Here is a 19,356-nt window from a genome sequence, read left to right on the forward strand (position 1 = left end):
CAAAGTATTTTACAATTTTTATCAATCCTCAAAGCAAGGAAGCTGATAGTGTCAAATTATGGGAAGTAATATTCCTCTTGAATCTGGAAACTTATCTACATTTTTTGCTTTTTACACTGATTAACATCCACATTAATATGTTAAATATAGTTTCTTCAAACATTTTGAAAATTATAAATGTCAGATCTCCAACAACTCTTAGGTGCGGACCTCAAAAATGTATCAAACTCTTACCACCAGCAAAATTCATTAAAAGACTTTCAACATGTTTTTCATGCAACTGGAATCAGGAAAAAAAATCTTGTAATAACCTCATTTTTATCCCTAAAAACGGTCCATTGATACACGCTAGCGGATTTGGAATGTACTCCTCGTCGCATATCAAAATTGCCGTTCAAATTGCCGATATCTGTTCTTATTGATGACCAAAGTGTTAAACCACGTATCTCCATTTACGACGTCACAGGCTTCCTGTCATTCTTCATTTTTTCTTAGGAAAATTAGTCAACGTAATTTCTTGACTTTATTGATTTAGTATCACGCTTTCAAACAGGCATCACTATCCTCTTTCATCCGCATTACCTTTATTCTTCTCTCTATTACAATAGTAGAATGAAAACAAAGCTAAAATTGAATCAGTGGGAACGAAAATACACCAACTCGAAAAAATGAGAAATAAGGAAGACACTTACGAAACTGCACAGTAGGTGAAGAAGTTAGTTCAAGAAAAATACTTTTGATGCTGAATGACAAGTACTTAAGAAAACGTTAAAGGTCCAAATCGGAACAAATTCACTAACTTCATACCCTTTGTAAAAATTGACTGTCTTCAATGAAAAGTGAGTATTTTCGAGTTATCGAGTTAGTGTGTTTTCGAACTCATTCATTTAATGGAGAATTTGCACATAAAAATTGTATTGCTTCATCTGAGAGTGCTTAACAAGCTGAGTTCACAGTATTTTCCATAATTTTTTTTTTAAATGGAAATTCCGAGAAAAATAAATTTAAAAGTGAGAAAATGTGCCGCTTTGTGCCGTCATCTAGCAGCGTTTCTCACTTAAACACATGTATTTTAGCAGATTAGATCACTTTGTCGTATCTTCTCCAATAATTGTTCAATTCATGAACCAAGGTATCCTCGTGTTCAGTTGTCTCATTAGTTTCCACTTAAACACGAAATTCATCAAATTTCGGACACCTGCAAATTCTCTATCGTGGAAAACAAGGCTAAAAACAAAATAGACAAGAACCCATGATGTTCGTTCGATTCCTTAGACCATTATCAACCGTAACAACAATAAATTAAAAAAATAAAACAAATTAAAAATCAATCCAAAGCCGTAGGCAAGGCCTGCGAAAACAATCTTTATTATTTTATTGACCATTCCATGTCCCTCGTCCCTTCACCCTGGGTTCCACGTCCAGTCCTCCTTGATCATGTCGGGATATCATGGGGATATCGGGGGATCATGTTATCATTATAAAAGAATGAGAACCAAAAAAAATATTACAAACGAATATTGCAGAAAACAAGGCTAAAAACAAAACGAGCAAGAACCCAAAAAGGTTCGTTCGATTACTCAGACCATTATCAATCGGAACAACAGCACATTCAAAAAATAAATTAAATTAAAAATCAATCCGAAGCCATAGGCAAGGCCTGCGAAAATAATCTTCACTACTCTATTCACTACTCCATGTTCTTCCTCCCTTCACCCTGGGTTCCACGTCCAATCCTCCTTGATCATGTCGGCGCCCTTCTCTGCGATCATGATGGTGGGCGAGTTGGTGTTGCCGCGGACGATCCTGGGCATGATGCTGGCGTCGATGACCCGGAGCCCGCGGACCCCGTGGACCCGGAGCCGGGGGTCGACCACCGCCCCGGGGTCCGACTTGGGCCCCATCTTGCACGTGCCCGAGGGGTGGAAGATGTTGGCCGTGTACTCCGTCACCAGGCACCGCCAGTAGCCGTCCGTCCCCCAGACGTGTCTCGCGCACTCCGGAACCGGGACTTTGACCATGAAGGCCCCGATGCTCTGCATCGCCTCCGTCTGGATGCCGCGGACTGCGAGCTTGATCCCTGGGGTGCATGAAGTTTTGAGGTTAGGAATTAGGATGGTGAGATCAAAGAATGAGATGAATGATGGAGGTTGTTGAGCAAGGTAGCGAAGTATTCTCAGCCATGCAACCCTGTTCCAGGTATTTGCCCCGCTAATTAAAAAACTCCGGCCATGGAAGTGGTACTTATGGGCTATATGGACATGCCGTCCGCATTCCGGGCTCAGACGCCGAAAGTTCCGGGCGTAGCACCTGGAACTTTCGGCCTCGGAGTCCGGAACGGACGGTTTGTCTATACAGCCCGTAACTTTGTTTTCAGTGCAAAAATTCAAGGAATTTTTAGTTAACTTGAAAAAGGGTCGCATGACTGAGAATGCTTCGCTATCAGCAAAGTGGAGATAAAGTCTCTAATATGCCTTCAACGAATAGACTATCCCTCATGCGTTTGACTTTTGAGTGCAAAAAAGCACTCAATTTTCTTCCCTTCTTGCACTACTCTTACGGAGGATCGATTTTGCCCTAAAAAAGCTCGTTCTTGGGGAAAATCAAAATATAATTGAAGTTTCTAAAGTTTAAGTGCTATTAAGTTAAGCTACAAAGTACATTGCAATTTTTTTTTAAATTGTCTATCACAGTATGACAGCCCAAAATTTACAGGATCGTGTAATTGGACTACGTTTAGCGATAAGGTACTACAATTTCTGACTAATCCACAAAATCATCTATCTGTGTAGGGAAACTTATGCCACATACGTTCTTTCTGAAATAAGACAGAAATAGTAGTTCCTTATTGCAAAACGTTGTCCGATCGGTTCGCAGTAAAATTCCAATTTAAAACTATATTTTGACATTCTATACATTATCGAGGGAATAGCACTCTTTTGGCCGTGTCCACTTTTCTTCATCAAAAATTTGACCGCGTTAGACAGGAAAGAACCGAGCCACATCGGCTATTGGCAAATTTAATTGGGCAGTTTAATTCGATACATGAAAACGGTTGTGCGGATTTTTTTGCAAATTTCAGTGAATTTTCTCCGTAGTACGAATCAAATTCCTTAAAATTTTCCAAGAAATCCGCACAAACAGTCTCTCGTAAAAAATTAAATCGCCCAGTTAAACTTGGCATTAGCGGATGTGTCTTGGTTCTTTTCTGTTAAACCCGGTTCAATGGAAACAATAAATGCTGGCTTACCATAGAGTACATAGAGTCGTAATGTAAGTGGGTGAGCTGGCGCCACCTTTAAGCATTTTCCAGGTCCCGAATTCCGAGACTCCTGTGTGACGCCGGGTAACTCCTTCGATACATGATCGATTGTTTGCGATACACGGGTACCCGGCCGTTTTATGTAAACAAAGAAGATAGGAATCACCGCCTATATTCCACACCGCCATTTTGGATCGAACATGTATCGAAAAAGTGACCCGAACTCGGCGCACGCCGGACTCGGAACTCGTCGAGCAGAACATGGCGCCAGCTCTCCCATTTACATAACGACTCTATGTACTCTATGTACTCTATGTGGCTTACCCGCAACCAAAGTATCAAGGTCTTCCTGTCGAGTGAAATAGCCGTTGTGAATGATCGGGGGGCTGTTGAAGGGATCCGTTGTGTTGAGGAGGATGCGTCCGCGACTTTTGGGCTTTTGGACGACCGGGCGAATGGTCAGGCCGTCGTAGTAGCCCAAAGGCTCCATCCTCGCCGGCCCCACCAGCCGAGGGTTCAGCAAAAAATCGCCTAATTGTGCCACATCGTACGAGTACTGGATGTCCGGCACGTTCCACTCCGTGCTTAACCTGGGGGTGCATTCACAAACAGAAAGTTTCAGCAAATTGCAATTCGTTAACATGCTACCGTGCTGAGGAAAAACGCCGTATGAACATTCGAAAGTTGCCAAATTTCCTCTAATAAAATGTTGATTGTTGAGGAAAGTTATAAAAGTTTTTCCTTGAGATTTTTCAGGAATTTTGGGTAAAATTGCGAGTATAATTATTTCTAAAATTGGGAGAAAAAAAACTCTTAAATTAATCAAGAAATTCGTGTTTTATCGAAGTAAATTTGGCAATGCCTGATGGTTCATACGGCGTTCTTGCTTAGCACAGCAGTGTAGGTCGCACTGGTTAGTCTAGTGTATGCCGTAGAATCGTGTTATGGTGGTCAGAGAAGAGACGATATACATTTCAGTAAACCCACTCTCTCATTCGAAAGGTGTAATCAAGTGAGACAAAAATGAAGCTCGATTGACAACTATTTGACAACTTTTTGTCTAATGATGATCGATTAGTAAGTTGTTAATCATTTTACAGAAAAAGAAAGAGCACAGAGTTGTTGGGTGATATGGAATATTCAAATTAATTGTGGTAGTACCCATATTAATTGTGGTAGTATATACCGCTATAAATTAGGTTACTAATCAAAATGTCGCTGTAGCAGCCCAACTTGAGTTGCGGTACTGTTACACTTTATTGGAAATGTCCATATCATCCAAAACTTGCGGCAGTACCACAATTATTTTAGGAGATGACCCCTAACCCTTGCGTGTTTATTAGCCCAATGATTACTGATAAACCGTTTTTACGTTGCACGTATTTGCATTTCCATGTGATCCCCAGAAAGCATGATGTAACGTAGACAATAGGAGTAGGGTTTAGCTTAAAAAACTGCTACACGCCCTTTCTTCTAGAAGCGACGAAATTTCTGATGGAGCAGTTAGCAGAATGCTAAACTGAGTTATCATACAAACCCGTATTTAGAGAGAAAATGGTGGATATTACCTAAGAAAAGAACTTTGTGTACATCTTCCCTGGTAAAAATTGGCGATAAGAGCTGCGTTTCAAAATACCGTAGGAATTCTGATAGCCGGCTAAAGAAGGCTACAGAAAATCACATAGCTGGCTGTAGAATGCAGAGAAAATCATACGGCCGGGCTATATACGAAGCGATAAAAAATTATGCAGCCGGGCTAAAGTTCCTATCGCCGGGCTTTACACTTTATCGCCTGGCTGTTGCTTTTTCGCCATCGATTATAAAAGGCTATAAGAAATTGTGTAGAAACTCGTGTGCTTTGGAAATCATTAAGTTTGATACGGAACCACCTTAATATTTACAAAACACACATTATATTTTCCTTTAATACATATTTTTTTCATCAATTAAAATGAGAATAATCCATACAGGATGTGCAAACATTTCAAAATCATGAGTTGAATAACGCTGACTCCGCCAGATTAAATATTAGAGCCTAACACAAAGCGGAGCGGCGACGCACCGGCGCCTACAAACCTAACAGGGATACTTCACGCATTGCGCAACGCGTGAAGTATCCCTGTTAGGTTTGTAGGCGCCAATGCGTGCTTCGCGCTGGCTGCCCGCCTGCCACGGCGCTTGAAGCAACTATTTCACATCAGAGGTATTGCACAGTATCATACGAAACTGAAGGCGCTCTAATATATTAGTAATGGCAGGTATCCATCAAAAGTACGGAGCTTTCCTCGCAAAATTAATCAAGATACTACGGCCCAAAAAGAGAGCAGTATTCCAAAAACTCACCAAGTCCTAGCATCCGTAATTAGTAACGTTTAGCATACACTTTTTCGCCTGGCTGTTGCTTAATCGCCATCGGCTATAAAAGGCTATAAGAAATTCTGTAGCCGGCTATAGAAGCTATTGTAAATCTTACAGCCGGCTGTAGGTCTATGGTATTTTGGAACACAGATTCTGCTGCCAATTTTTACCAGGGTCATCATAACACTTACTCGGTTTGAACGAAGACTGTGATTTGAATAGGTCCTGTACTCGCCAGTGGTCCTTGCCGACTTTGTTGGTACAAAAACGCATCTGAATATTTTCGTCTGAAAGATACTTGAGTTGCTGTCTTCGGGAGCGCTACTATCACTCCATCCGTTGTAACGTGATCTTGAAGATTTTCACCAACCTGTTCAGATCAAATCAATCTTATCAATAATTGGGTCACTAAAATTTTTCTATTTCGTTAGTGGCTTTGGTCCATATAGTATAACTACGAAATGAACTAACAATCGTACATTACTCCTAAATTTCAAACGATCCAAGTATCGAGGTCTCGTTAAAGCTCCTATTTTTGATCAACCACTCCAATATTATTTCAACTTTTTTATGTATCCCATGTATTATGAAATAAAACCACTCAGTTACTTTTACACCCTTTTAACATTTTTCGCGTCTTCCACGTGAAATTTTCATGAGAAAACATGTCCTATGAGGCTGTAAATATAGTACCCCTTTGGTGTAAGGGCGTATCTCAAATTCCGCGTGAGCCCTGTTTTACATATAAATCCATGCTCTCTGGGGCTTATGCGGAAATCGAGATACACCCTCACGTCAGAGAGTGAACAAATGTTTACCCTGTCCAGCCGGCTGATTATTGAAATTGATAGACAAAGCTATAGACAAAGAAGACAAAATGGGTAAAGAGGATCCAATCGGTGGAAGCGGATGGTTGGAATGGACAAAGGGGGTAGGTGCGATAGACTAACTAATGGCAACTCACGAGAACCCTATACTGCCGTGCTAAGGAAAAACGCCGTATGAACTTTCGAGGGTTGCCAGATTTCCTTCGATAAAATGTTTATTTTTGAGGAAAGTTGTGAATGTTTTTCCCTGAAATTTTTAGGCTCCTTAGGTGAAATTGCGAAAAAAATTATCTGAAAAATCGGAAGGAAAATATCCATAGGTTAACCAGGAAATTTGTGTTTTATCAAAGGGAATTTGGCAACGCCTGAAGGTTTATACGGGGTTTTTTCTTAGTATAGGTAGTCCAACGTTTTCTCCGTATAGGAACCACCCATTTCAACTAGCACGATCGCCCTATACTCCCTATGTCTTTTTTACCTATCATTTTGTTTATCAATTTCAATAATCAGTCCACAGTAGTTGATCCCGTTAAGTCAACTTTTCCGAGGTGCTGAAACGATTTTTCACGTCGTCAGCTCATTTCACAACTCGCTCGCCAGATCGTTGCCGCGGAGTCAACCGCTGCGAAATCACCGATTATGGGTGGCTCCCGGTGATCGACCGTTAGCAAGGAGCTGCCGCTGGTAAAATGTGAAATCAGCTCATTGGAGACGCAGAAAACAATGATTCTCGTTTATTTTTTCGCCGGGGAAAAATGAAGAAGGAGGCGCGAGCGCCTAAGCAAAGGTGTACGGTTGCGGAACTGCATGGAGTCAAAATTGGATCTAATCCGACCGAAAGAAGCACTCATTCCGCCAATCGAGCGTGGCGTTTCGGGGCCCTTGGTTTTATGGACCATGAATCCAGCGTTGCTAAACCGCTAATCTAGGTGAAACAACGTAGGCTCGACACTGCCGTGTTACCGAAAGAGCAGTGTGTTCGAAATGAAGTTTTTAGAAGATGGATCTAGTACGGAGAGTGACTCTCACTGAGAAAAAACTATGGTTTATAAACCTATTAGAGGTAAATATGGAACACCTATAATAGTCGTAAATAAACTAATGATTCTCGGTCTGTGAACCATACTAAGGTCTCTGTACCTAATTGAGGTACAGGTACCATAACTAAGGTATATGTGCTATTATTATATGTAGAGGTACTACTATTAGTGGTGTTCCATATTTACCTCTAATAGGTTTATAAGCCATAGTTTTTTCTCAGTGCTGTGCGGAAATTTTTTTTTTGAACGAATCCTCTCTTCCCCGTAAAATTGCCAGCACTGGGAGAAAAAACACACTGGATCTAGAGTCCAGACTCTTGAGAACATTGACAAGAAAAAATACTCTTGATTCAATCGGATTTTTGCTTGAATCAAAACGAAATCCGCTTAAATTAAGAGGCTTGGTTCTTGATTTAAGCTTGATTCTGATTGAATCAAGAGTACTTTTTCTTGTCGATGTTTTTAAGAGTGTGGACTCGACTCTTGATCCAATGTGGTTTTTTTCCAGTGAGTAATCTTCCAAACCACCCTTAGAAATGGAGACTTTGCACGAAAAAATTGTATTCCTTCATCTGAGAGTGCTCAATGATGCGGATTCGGTTATATTTCTCCTCACATAATTGCTCAGCGAATACACCAAGAATAGTATCTTGCTTATTTCTCTCAGTAATTTCATCTTTAACATAAAAGTCACCAAATTTCAGACACCTGCAAATTCTCCATCGTTCGGATTATAAAAATTCGAAAGAGCCATCGAAAAGAGTAGTATGTTCAAAATGAAGTTTTTGAGCAAATGGAGCTAGAAGGCTGTGAGCGGAAAATTTTATTGAACAAATAAATTCTCTGTTCGCCAAAAAATTGCTAACATTTTATTGAAATACTCCTCCATTCCCTGTAAAAGTGCCAATAATTTTCAAACGACCCTTAGAAATTGTTCGAATCATTGAACTCCAAAAAAGAGTACCTAATCGGAAAGAGCAGTTTATTTCAAAATAAGGTCCTGAGGAAATGGATCGAGTAATCTCTGAGTGGAGGATTCCATTAAACGAATCCTCTGTTCCCCGTAAAATTGCCAATAACCCTCCAAACAAACTACCTTTAGAAATAGTCTGGATCATTGAAAATCGACGAATTTCATCAGCGACTCGATGTGTGCCATGGTCGACAAGAAGTTGAAGGCATAATATTTCGTGTAATTACTCAAAACATAATATTGCAACACAGCATGAATCTTTACTCTACAAATAGTTTGACTGAGAGAACCTCTTTCTCCTCTCTCCCACCTCCCCTCCAAGCCACAGTCCCATCTCGTTATGGTCATCAAAGTCCGGGTTCCCTCAAAAAATCAGAGGTGAACCAATAATTGTTGAAATCTGTGCACTCTTTTCTAGGCTAATCATACTGCAATGAGATTGCTTGTTTGCAAGCAAGGATGGTTTTCTCACTAGGCGAGTCCTATCGTACTCCAGCAGGAAGTATAAGGAGGAGATAACACTTAGCAAGAGCTGATTTGATCAGGAACGGAGGATGTATCGTAGAATTTTGAGGAGGTGGAGCAAGGATTTGATCGCATTTAGCAAAAAGGAGCCAGCCCAAATACGGTGTTGGAAAAACGTCGCTTCTTCATGATTGGACGCATTTTAACCCTATGAACATAGTTCCTTTTAGTATAAATACGTCCAATTATCTGCAAAATCCCCAGAGTAGCAAATAGTTTTGGCTCCCCACCAAAAAATTGTTCATTTTAAAGAAAAATAATGTGTACATTTTAATATTGTACAAATATTAAGTGCTTTTAAAAGAAAAGAAGAAGTTGCGCGATTTTCAAAAAAGTGTAATCGTGCTAGTTCCTTTTCGCTAAATGCGATTCTATTTCACATATCGACTAAGTTCAAAACTACTCCTGATCCATTGTTTTTCCGAAATGAGACCTGGTCCTTTCTGTTTACTTTACAGAGACAACATGTTTTAGGGACCCCAGCGGGTCGATTGTTAGATGGATTACATTTTGCAATAAGGAACCCTTATTTCTGGCCCATTTTAGAAACAGCATACGTGCCATTGGTTTCCCTATGCAGATATGTGCTTTTATGGAAGAGCCAAGGATAGTGGTTCCTTATTGTAAAATGTAATCCGAATCGTTATCGAATGAACTTGATCGATAAATCCCTACTTTTGCAATGCTATTTATTGGTAAGGTCATTCGATAAAGATTTAACCACCCAAGCGCATCAGAATTCAAATCTGAGTAACGTAGTCGGGTGAGGCTGAACTTATGAACACTTTTCAAGAGTTTTACATCATACCGGTCCCGCATGACATTTAAAATCATCAGATTTGTATCTGTTTTTCTAATGGACCGCGTTTAGCAGAAAGAAACCAAGTCTCATCAGCTGTTGCCGAACGTAACTGGGCAATTCAATTTTTAACAAGAGAACATTTATGAGGTTTCATTTGAAAATTTTAGGGAATATGATGCGTGTTATGCAAGAAATTCACTGAAAGCACAAAAATCCGCACAACCGTTCTCATGTAAAAAGTTACATTGCCCAATCAAATCTGGCAATACCTGATGTGGCTTGGTTCGTTTCTGCTTAACGCGGTGCAAATGACTCTCTCTGTGTTTATGCAAGTGTAGGCTGATTGTTGAAATTGGTAGACACAGCAATAGACAAAGAAGACACAAGGAGTATGGAGCGATCCTATTGGTTGAAATGAGGGGTTCTTATAGACTATGGAAGAAAACGATGGACTAATAATTAAAGGGTCTCATAGGTTGTCCTTTGTCCATTGCAACCACCCGTTTCTACCAATAGGATTCCTCCGTTCAATTTTTGTCCTGTTTGTCTATAGCTTTGTCTATCAATTTCAACAATCAGCCCGCTGATCCCTCAAAGTTATTCACTGGAAAAAAAACACATTGGATCTAGAGTCCTGACTCTTAAAAACATCGACAAGAAAGAATACTCTTGATTCAATCGGATTTTTGCTTAAATCAAGAACCAAGCCTGTGAATTTCAGCGGATTTCCTTTTGATTTAAGCTTAAATGTGATTGAATCAAGAGTATTTTTTCTTGTCAATGTGTTCAAGAGTCTGGACTCTAGATCCAATGCGTTTTTTTTCCAGTATTTTAGACGAAAAAATGGATTAGCATACCCTCAAATCCTTAAAAATCGGTATGTTCAAACTGCGCAAGTGCTCTCCTGGTCCGATCCCTGACACCATGAGCAATCGTGGAGAATTGACCGCTCCGGCAGAGACGATAACCTCCTTCTTTGCCACTGCCACCCGCAGCTGATTCTTGACCATGTACTCCACTCCGAAAGCTCTCACCTTCCCGGCTTCTTCCGACAGGAGTAACCGAACGACCGTCGCTCGAGTCCTGATCGTCAGATTCGGTCTGCGTTTAATCGGCATTATGTACGCTCTGTTTACAAAAATACACGCTGGAATTATATCCAAAATTGCCATGGCTATACAAGGAATTTTTCACACTGGCTACGTCATTCGATATAATATCGAGCCCTTTGTTTCAATGTAAACAAACACAGAACCTTTTTTCTGATTCGCACCCTTTGCGCCATGGTGGTAAAATGCGTCCTGGAGTTCTTACAATCGAAAGTTTTCATAACAAATGAGTCTTTAATTGACTTATGACCGATCAATGACTAAATTTTGATAAATTAACACACTTAACTCATGAAGAATTCGTACATGCGGTTTTGTTAGTTTGTTTGGTTTGAACCAAGAGTTCGATACATACACTGGCAAAAAAAACACATTGGATCTAGAGTACAGACTCTTAAAAACATCGACAAGAAAAAAATACTCTTGACTCAATCGGATTTTTGCTTAAATCAGGAACCAAGCCTATTAATTTGAGCAGATTTCCTTTTGATCTAAGCAAAAATCTGATTGAATCAAGAGTATTTTTTCTTGTCAATGTTTTCAAGAGTCTGGACTCCAGATCCAATGGGTTTTTTTTCCAGTGCATGCTTTATATCCAAAATTTTACTTGAAAAGGAAAAAATGAACATTTGGAATGAGGAAAGAACAAGATTTCACAGTCAAAAATCACTGAGGAAGTTATTGATCAACTATTTAAAATGTGTTGCATAACTGATACGAGCTGTAGGAAAATCATCAAAATTAAAGCGTTGGATCTCTGGCGGAAATAATTTCTGGAGGACGCAACTATATAACCTCCGCGGTAATGTTGTGAGGTATCACTCTGAGTTGAAGGCGCTCCGTCCGCACCAAGTTCCTTTACGATGGATCAGTTGAGCTGGTCATAGAATCGTGTTTCGATGCTCGCCTCTTGTAGATCAGCTGAAAATATTCACATCCGTTCAAACAGCAAATCTCTACGTTCAGTATTAACCGAGATATCGCGGCTTTAAAAATTCGGTTTGTGACGTCATCTATCGCAGTGGTGACACCCTTCGTTTCTTCCACCTTGCTTTCATCAATCAATGAGACACACATTTGAACTGGGTTACTCTACGTCAAAGTCGGACGAAAGCAAGGTGAAAGAAACCGAGGCTGTCACCACCGCGGTGGATGACGTCATAAATCGAATTTTTCAAAGCTTGCATCTCGGTTTATACTGAACGTAAAGTTGCTGTTTGGACGTATCTGATTATCTTTAGCTGATCTACAAGAATCAAGCATCCATCCAAGATCCTGTGACCAGTGCAACTGACCCATTGAAACTTCTTAATATCAAAAGCGTGTGTCATAATTATTACAAGAGTTCAATGCTGATTTTGACGAAATAGCAGGTTTACACAAAGTTTACATTTTTACGATGTTTCTTTAAAAAATGTCAATTAAAACGAAAAAAATGAACACACTGAAAGTGAAAGCGGTAGGTATTATTTTTTAGGGTCATAATTATTAGCTTAAGTTCAAAGCTGATTTCAAATAGCAGGTTTTACACAAAGTTTACATTTTCAGGATGTTTCTTTAAAAAATGGCAATTAAAACGAAAAAAATGAACACACTGAAAGTGAAAGCGGTACTAACGGGCCATATATGCATGGACATTCCATCCGTGTCCCGGGCTCAGAGGCCGAAAGTTCCGGTCGTAGCACCCGGAGCAATCGAAGGCGCGGCTCCAGCACCCGGAAGTTTCGGTCTCAGAGCCCGGAATGGACGGTATGTATATATATCCCGTAACTTTTTTTACAGTGCACTTAAAGTGGACGTATTTCTGTCTAACAGAACTAAGCGCATTAGGAGGAGGAAGGTAGAGGGGGGCTTGGATTGGCCGGCGGAAACGGGCGTCCTGCTCGTTCCGTCCTATACTCGCAATGCTTTTCCATGGCGCTTAGTTCCGTTTGACAGAACGCGCTATCCGGGATTCTAAATTCGCAAAAGGAACTAAAATTGGCGCTTAGTTCCGTTTGACAGAGATACGTCTATGTGAGTGAAGAATACGCACCTGTTCGCGCTCATGCGCTCGCCGCGTCGCGTGGTCGTCTGAGCGTGCATGACGCCTATCTGTTCCCATGCGTTGATGTCTCTCTCGGGAAGGCCCATTTCCCGCCACATCTCGATCAGTTTAACGGAGTTAAAGTCCGTATACGGTAGCCGCTCTACGGGCAGAGGACCGTCCGTGCCATGAAAGAATGGAGCGTTGAAATATACGTCTGGGTCTCCGTTGTTCTCGGCTTTTATGAAGTATGGCAGCACGGAATCGTAACCCCAACCTAGTCAAATGAAACAGATATTGAAATGATATGATGCAAATCTAAGCACGTTATGACAGCCTTACGACTTAGACAAATAAACAAAGAAAAAACGGGGTTGGACCTGAGAAGGCGAAAATGAAAAAAAAAAAAAAAAAAAAAAAAAAAAAAAAAAAAAAAAAAAAAACACGAAATTTTGACAATGATATAACATGATAACATTCATTTTGGTTGTTATCAGCCTTGTCTCCGAATTTATCATTCATTTATTTTTTGGGGGGTGCTCTATTGTCTTATACGATACGATTATTATAAAACAAAAATTAAAATTGACAAGAAAATGTTCAAAGGAAACTTGTTTTTGGTTTGAAAATTTTATTGAGCAGAGTGATAAAATCTTCTAAACCATCGAGATAGAATTAGCGACTTTTACACGCAATCCTCATGAATTAGGATTTTACTATTATAACTTCTTGTTTTAAAGTCACTACAAGAACTCAAGTAGCTGTTTTAGTGAGAGTAGCCTCATGGGCTATAAAGGTCGGAAAATTTGAGTTTAGCAACTGCTACTTGAAGCTTTTGGACAAGTTCCGTACTCGAAAGAAAGTAACCAAATTGCAGTGCTGTCTTCGTATTCCCTGATTATAGTTTCTTTCACGGAGACTTGAACGCTAGTGGAAGAAGAGCAGACATAAACTATTATTCCTCAGTCGAAAGAATGAAAGCAAATTGCACTTGTATTCCTATATTATAGTTGAGGAGACTTGAACGCTCGTTTAGAAAAAAGAGCAGGTATTAATTGTCCCCAGTAGACAGTACGTCACTAAATTGGATTCTTGTCAAATTCGTACTCCCATATTATAGTTTTACTAGGTTGGGTGTTTCCTACGTAAACATTTCTGATTAATCTCCAGGCTACACGCCAAAATCAGCGAAATTTTGGACAAAAATCCCGCTGTCACGTTCTTCTAAAAAATCGAATTTTCTCGCAGTATCGCAACGTTAGAGTAAAGCTACGGTTCCTTGTGTAAAAAACTATGAGATACGTCAAAGAATTGAAACTAGTGGGCTGCACCCTCTGATCGCTTCGCAGTCTAACCTCCCGAAGCCCTTCGCGCCCTTGGCGTTATGCATTACGCATTACCCATATGGTTTTATGTTGTAGAATTCATGAAATATGTATGTTTCGCATTTTTGGAAAATCAACGAAATTCAATTTTCAGACCCTCACCATAGCCATGAATAAGGACTGCACTACAGTCCTAAAGAAGAACGCCGTAAGAGCCTTCAGACGTTGCCAAATTTTCTTTGACTAACCCCACATGTGTAGAAAAATGTTTGAATATTTTTTTTTTTATCGATTTCCCAGAGAATTTTGCTCGTAATTTGTTCTTAAAAGTCTGAAAATTTCAAGGAAGAATATTCATAACTTTTTTTCAAAAATAAATATCCTTGACAGAAAATTGGACGATTTTCGAATGCTCATACGGCGTTTTTCCTTATCAGGGCAGTGCAGTTGTTTACCTTTGTTCCCCAATGTCTCCCACTCATCATAGTCGGCAGCATTTCCGCGGGTGTAGAGCATGAAGTTGATGGCACTGGAGCCACCCATGACTTTGCCACCGGACCATCGGCATCTGCCCTCGGGCCGCGCTTTGCAGCTAAAGTTGCTCGGCTCGTGTTGGAAGCCCCAATCGATGTTGCTCCCTGCTATCAGAGGCGCCAGCGCCGGGACGCTGCTGAAAAATGGCTCCTCCGTCCCTGCCTCAAGTAACAGTACCTAGATTTTTTTAAATTTTAGAAAATGTAACAAGCACACGTAGGAAGGCATGTAGTGAAACCCATGACTGAAGTCGAGTGTGGATCAAATGGATTGCATTTTACATAAAGGAACCAAGAGCATTCCAATGTTGTTAAGATCAGGCAACTTACATTCTTTGCTATGAAATTACTGAAATCATGAAAGAAATTAAATTTACAAGTGTAATTTTCGTCTTGAATTCATAGGCAACCGGAAGTAAAAACAAAACTTGTTCAGATGATCAGTTTATATTTGCAGGGCAAAAAAAGTTGTACATAATCTTAGCGACATGGGAACGCTCTTGATTCCTTTTTGGCGAATGCAATCCAAATAGGCAACTAAACTAACTCCGTGACAAAGAGTAGAGCATCACAAAAATTGAAGGCGCTTTGAAACCGAGACCGTGCTATTGAAGGAAAGTAAAAATCGAAAAGACTATAAATAAAAAATTAAGAAAAATAGAAGCCCTCCAAAAATAAAAGATCAAAACTTAAAGTTAAAGTAAAATTCGTAATGAATTATATAATGATTTGAAATACAAATCAATTATAAAATGAGAAAATTAAGTAGTCAAAACTAATTACAAGGATTTAAGGTATGATTTAAGGCACGTACCATGCCGGTGAGTACCTATTATTGCGATCAATCGAAACAATATGTAAGCGCTTGCTACACCTGCTACACCTGCCTGCTACACGGAGAAAAAAACCTTCTGCGTGGGACCCAAGTTTAGGTCATATGGATTTCTGAAGTTTTTTAAGTCTAGCTGTCGAGACTCGGATCACACATCTGAAACTTCAGTTCTTACATTTGAAGTACTTCAGATGTGAGAACCGAAGTTTTTCGGATGTGAGAACCGAAGTTTTTCGGATGTGAAAACCGAAGTACTTCAGATGTAAGAACTGAAGTTTCAGATGTGTGATCCAAACCTCAGCAGCTAGACCTAAAGTGTTTAGATGCTCAATCCGAAAATTTCAGAGATCCATATGACCTAAACTTCGGGTCCCACGCACGAAGTTTTTTCTCCGTGTACACCTAAAACTGAAAGGAAATGGCTTCATAGAATATCTATTTTATGCGAGATAATATTTTAAAGTAGTTACCTTCCAATGTCCAATTTCAGTCAGTCTATTGGCCAGAACACACCCAGCCGAGCCTGCGCCGACAATAATGAAGTCAAAAACACCTCCTTTGACTTCAAAATTCCGAATAAAATTGAACGTTTCTGTCTGCAAAATATCATTGCCCTTGACCTCGTCTGATCCACCTTGTTTCAAGGGCTCAAAATCGAACGGCAAACTAGCACCGTGTCCTGAAACTTTAGAGTCACAAAGTTTTGTGGACGATGTGAAATTATGGGCACATGGCGGCTCGATAAAAAGGACGTTGTGCTCATCCGTCGCGGACCCAACCTGGTCTCCATTTGTTCCTCTGGGCCGGTTATTAAGCATGTTTGTAGATTCGTCACTAATATCGTTTTGCGGTTTATTTAAAGCTACATTTCTAAACGCAATATCATTAGAATTTTGTAGCAATGGTCCTTTCTCATTTACTACTATTTTACCATTCGAATTATCTGAATCTTCCTGATTGTGGTCGCTGATTTCGGCACTATGGTGGACGTGATTTTGTGTCTCGTTATCGAGATGTGTGTCATTGACGGGATCATTGTCTTGATGCACATAAGTTTGTGTTTTGTCACCAAGATTCGGCGTGTAAGTATCTGAGTTGAAGTTATTCGGGGTTTGATTGTTTATATTGGCGCTAAGAGGCATGTGATCTTGTGTCGCGTTGTCATGAAGTGATTTTATGTTTGTTTCGATGTCTTGATACACTATTTGTGCTTTGCTGTGACGATGCATAGTCTGAAAATCTGGGTCAAAATCTTCCCTAGTATGATTGTTTATTTCAGCGTATGGATGCACATAATTTGGTGTACCGTTTTCATGATGTGCATTTTCGTTTGTGGCGTTGTCTTGGTGCACATAGTTCTGTGCTTTGTTGTCAAAATCTTCCACAGTATGATTATTTATTTCAGCGTCTGAATGCCCGTAATTTGGTGTTCCGTTGTCATGATCTGCATTTCCGTTTGTTGCCTTGTCTTGATGCACGTAAATATGTGCTTTGTTGTCAGGATTGAAGATATTTGTATCTGAGTTATGATGTTCTAGCAGCCTGATTGTGTGGTTCGGTATCAAATTCTGGAATTCTGGATTCTCTTTGATTACATTGGATTCATTCAGTGGGTGGATCCCATCTTCATTTTGAATGTCGATTTCATGGTGGTAAATTTTAAAGTCAATACCCTTTGTCTGATTTTGCGGATTATCATCGGTGTACACTCCCATTGAATTTGTATTGTTACTTGTTGATAAGTTCATGCCTGATGTATCATTCGAGTTTTGCGCTGATTCATTCATTGCATTCTGATACCTTTCATCCAGAAATGTGCCTGTCTCCCAATGTGTCAAGTTTTGGAATTCGTTTTCTGGAGAAGGTTGCAAAATATTGGTATAGTTTTGGTGACTGTCGTTGTCATTACTAGCTACATCCTCGTATCCTTGCCCGTACTGAACTTCATCAATAGTTGCGTTCCCTAAGAGTTCTGTTATTTTCGCTTCGTAACTTTCATTTCTGTGATTTTCAGTTGTAGTGTTATCTGAATTTTCCACTGGATTGTCCTTTTTTCCGCCGAGCACAGTTGAAATTAAACCACCAATTTTTTCACTCATGAAATCAATCCAAGCGTTGCTTCCATTCTGTGACGAAGTTTTGTCTGAATTATTTTTCGATGTGTCTTCTTGAGTATGTTCAACCTCAGTCTCTGAAATTGTTTTATTTTGCTCCATAGTTTTTCTCTCGTTATCCCTCTTTTTGTCAAGTAACGCCTTATATATATTATCTTTCCAATTATAACTTACCCTATCTTTCAGTACTTTACTTTGTCTAGCACCTGTGGATTCATTAGTGCTTAATGGGAGATTCTCTTCACTTTTACTCTGGTTCATTGTTTGAGAAGAGATATTTAAGACAGGATTATCGAATGTCGAATTGTTTCCCAAAGAAATATTATTGCCATGATTTTCAGTAACATTTTTTGCATCATACTTATGATTTTTATGTGCTGATCTATTTTTACTTGCCAAATCGGCCAAGTAATTTGCTGCTTGATTTTTCTTATCAAGTTTTATTTTTTTGAATATGCTCTCCACTTTGCCCGGCATCTTTGGTTTACTGGTCGTTGAGATGTTTTTCTTCTGAGTAGTTATTGATGTTTCGGTTGGCGAGGAACTCATATTTTTCAGCGTTGATTGCCGTTCTCCATCGGCAGTACTTGTCAAATTTGTTTTCCGAGTCGAATCTTTAGTCGTCGAATCAGACTTCTGATCAAGTAACCGTGTGATATTTTTTGAATTTGTTACGTTGCCTGATTGCCCGTTCTGATCGGACGCACGAGTGGCATTACCTTTCACCGGCCTGATTCTCCTTGTTTTGAGTTTATTTCCCATCGGTTTCGAGTCATCCGTAACTTGCATTACAGTCGTATGAGCCGTCAAATTTTTAGAGCCGAGCACATTATGATTAGCAAGATTAGTTGAAGTTGGCGAAGAATCAAATAACGAATTAAACTGTTTTAGAATTGGTTTATCTCCCACTTGAAATATGCTGGGTTTCCTTTTGTCAGGCCTATAAAATGCACTGGGACCAGACTTCTCATCCTCTTTTGCAATAAGGTACTTCACGAGACTGAACCCCGGTTTCGGCGTTGTATGACTAGTGGCATCTCCGGTTATCTCAGATGGCGAATGTTCCTGATTCTTAATCGGTCTTCTTGGTCCTTTAATTCGTTTTGCTTTTGGAGGTGGCGCGCTCTCAATTGGATTGGCATAGCTGTATAGTGTTTTCTCAGGAGGAGTCTCGTCCTCCGAGCTCAAAGGTGGAGGATCCGCGACTCCTTCCTCCTCTGAAACTTGTGTGGATCCAGATTCGAGAGATTGCTTCTCCTCGTGCGAGAATTCCAACGAGCCAGAATCCTCCCCTTTCTTAGTCTTCTTCGTTGGACTCGGTCTGGGGACTTTGGTTTCCTCTTGACTACTCTCCGAGGTCAATCCATCCCCGTAATCGTCCCCATATTGGCTCGGCCTATGATTCGAGAGAGGAGATGGTGGTGCTGTGTTCGGAAGGACGTACTCGTTCTTGTGATATATGTTAGGTAATTTGTAGAATTCGACGTTGTTCTTATCTTGGAAGTTACTCTTATCGTTGTAAATGTCGCTGTAGACGAGAGGTGGGGAATACACCGGGGCTGTTCCCGGTGGGGTAAGGTAGTATTGAGGGTAAGAGGGTGTCGTGGGCCGACGACTCGGACTATGGTTA

The 19,356-nt window shown here is 40.1% G+C and overlaps 3 protein-coding genes across 3 annotated transcripts in view; 1 reads left to right on the top strand and 2 right to left on the bottom strand.

Annotated features, from left to right (window-relative positions):
- Window positions 1-19,356, top strand: part of Flo2 (flotillin-2) — a 224,906-nt gene that overhangs the window by 55,595 nt on the left and 149,955 nt on the right. The window lies entirely within an intron of this gene.
- Window positions 1,407-14,946, bottom strand: LOC109039949 (glucose dehydrogenase [FAD, quinone]-like). Its single transcript, XM_072303532.1, has 6 exons — window positions 14,703-14,946; window positions 12,932-13,199; window positions 10,645-10,915; window positions 5,812-5,990; window positions 3,587-3,852; window positions 1,407-2,080 (listed from the first exon to the last, which is right to left on the bottom strand). Exons 1-6 carry the CDS (start codon window positions 14,788-14,790, stop codon window positions 1,713-1,715), a joined length of 1,440 nt encoding a protein of 479 aa, XP_072159633.1. The 5' UTR covers window positions 14,791-14,946; the 3' UTR covers window positions 1,407-1,712.
- On the bottom strand, window positions 16,031-17,254 carry LOC140225263 (uncharacterized). The gene has a single exon (XM_072303531.1). The coding sequence runs from the start codon at window positions 16,839-16,841 to the stop codon at window positions 16,053-16,055; it is 789 nt and encodes a 262-aa protein (XP_072159632.1). The 5' UTR covers window positions 16,842-17,254; the 3' UTR covers window positions 16,031-16,052.

The sequence above is a fragment of the Bemisia tabaci genome, chromosome 8 (assembly GCF_918797505.1).
Source record: "Bemisia tabaci chromosome 8, PGI_BMITA_v3".
NCBI classification, from domain to species: domain Eukaryota; kingdom Metazoa; phylum Arthropoda; class Insecta; order Hemiptera; family Aleyrodidae; genus Bemisia; species Bemisia tabaci.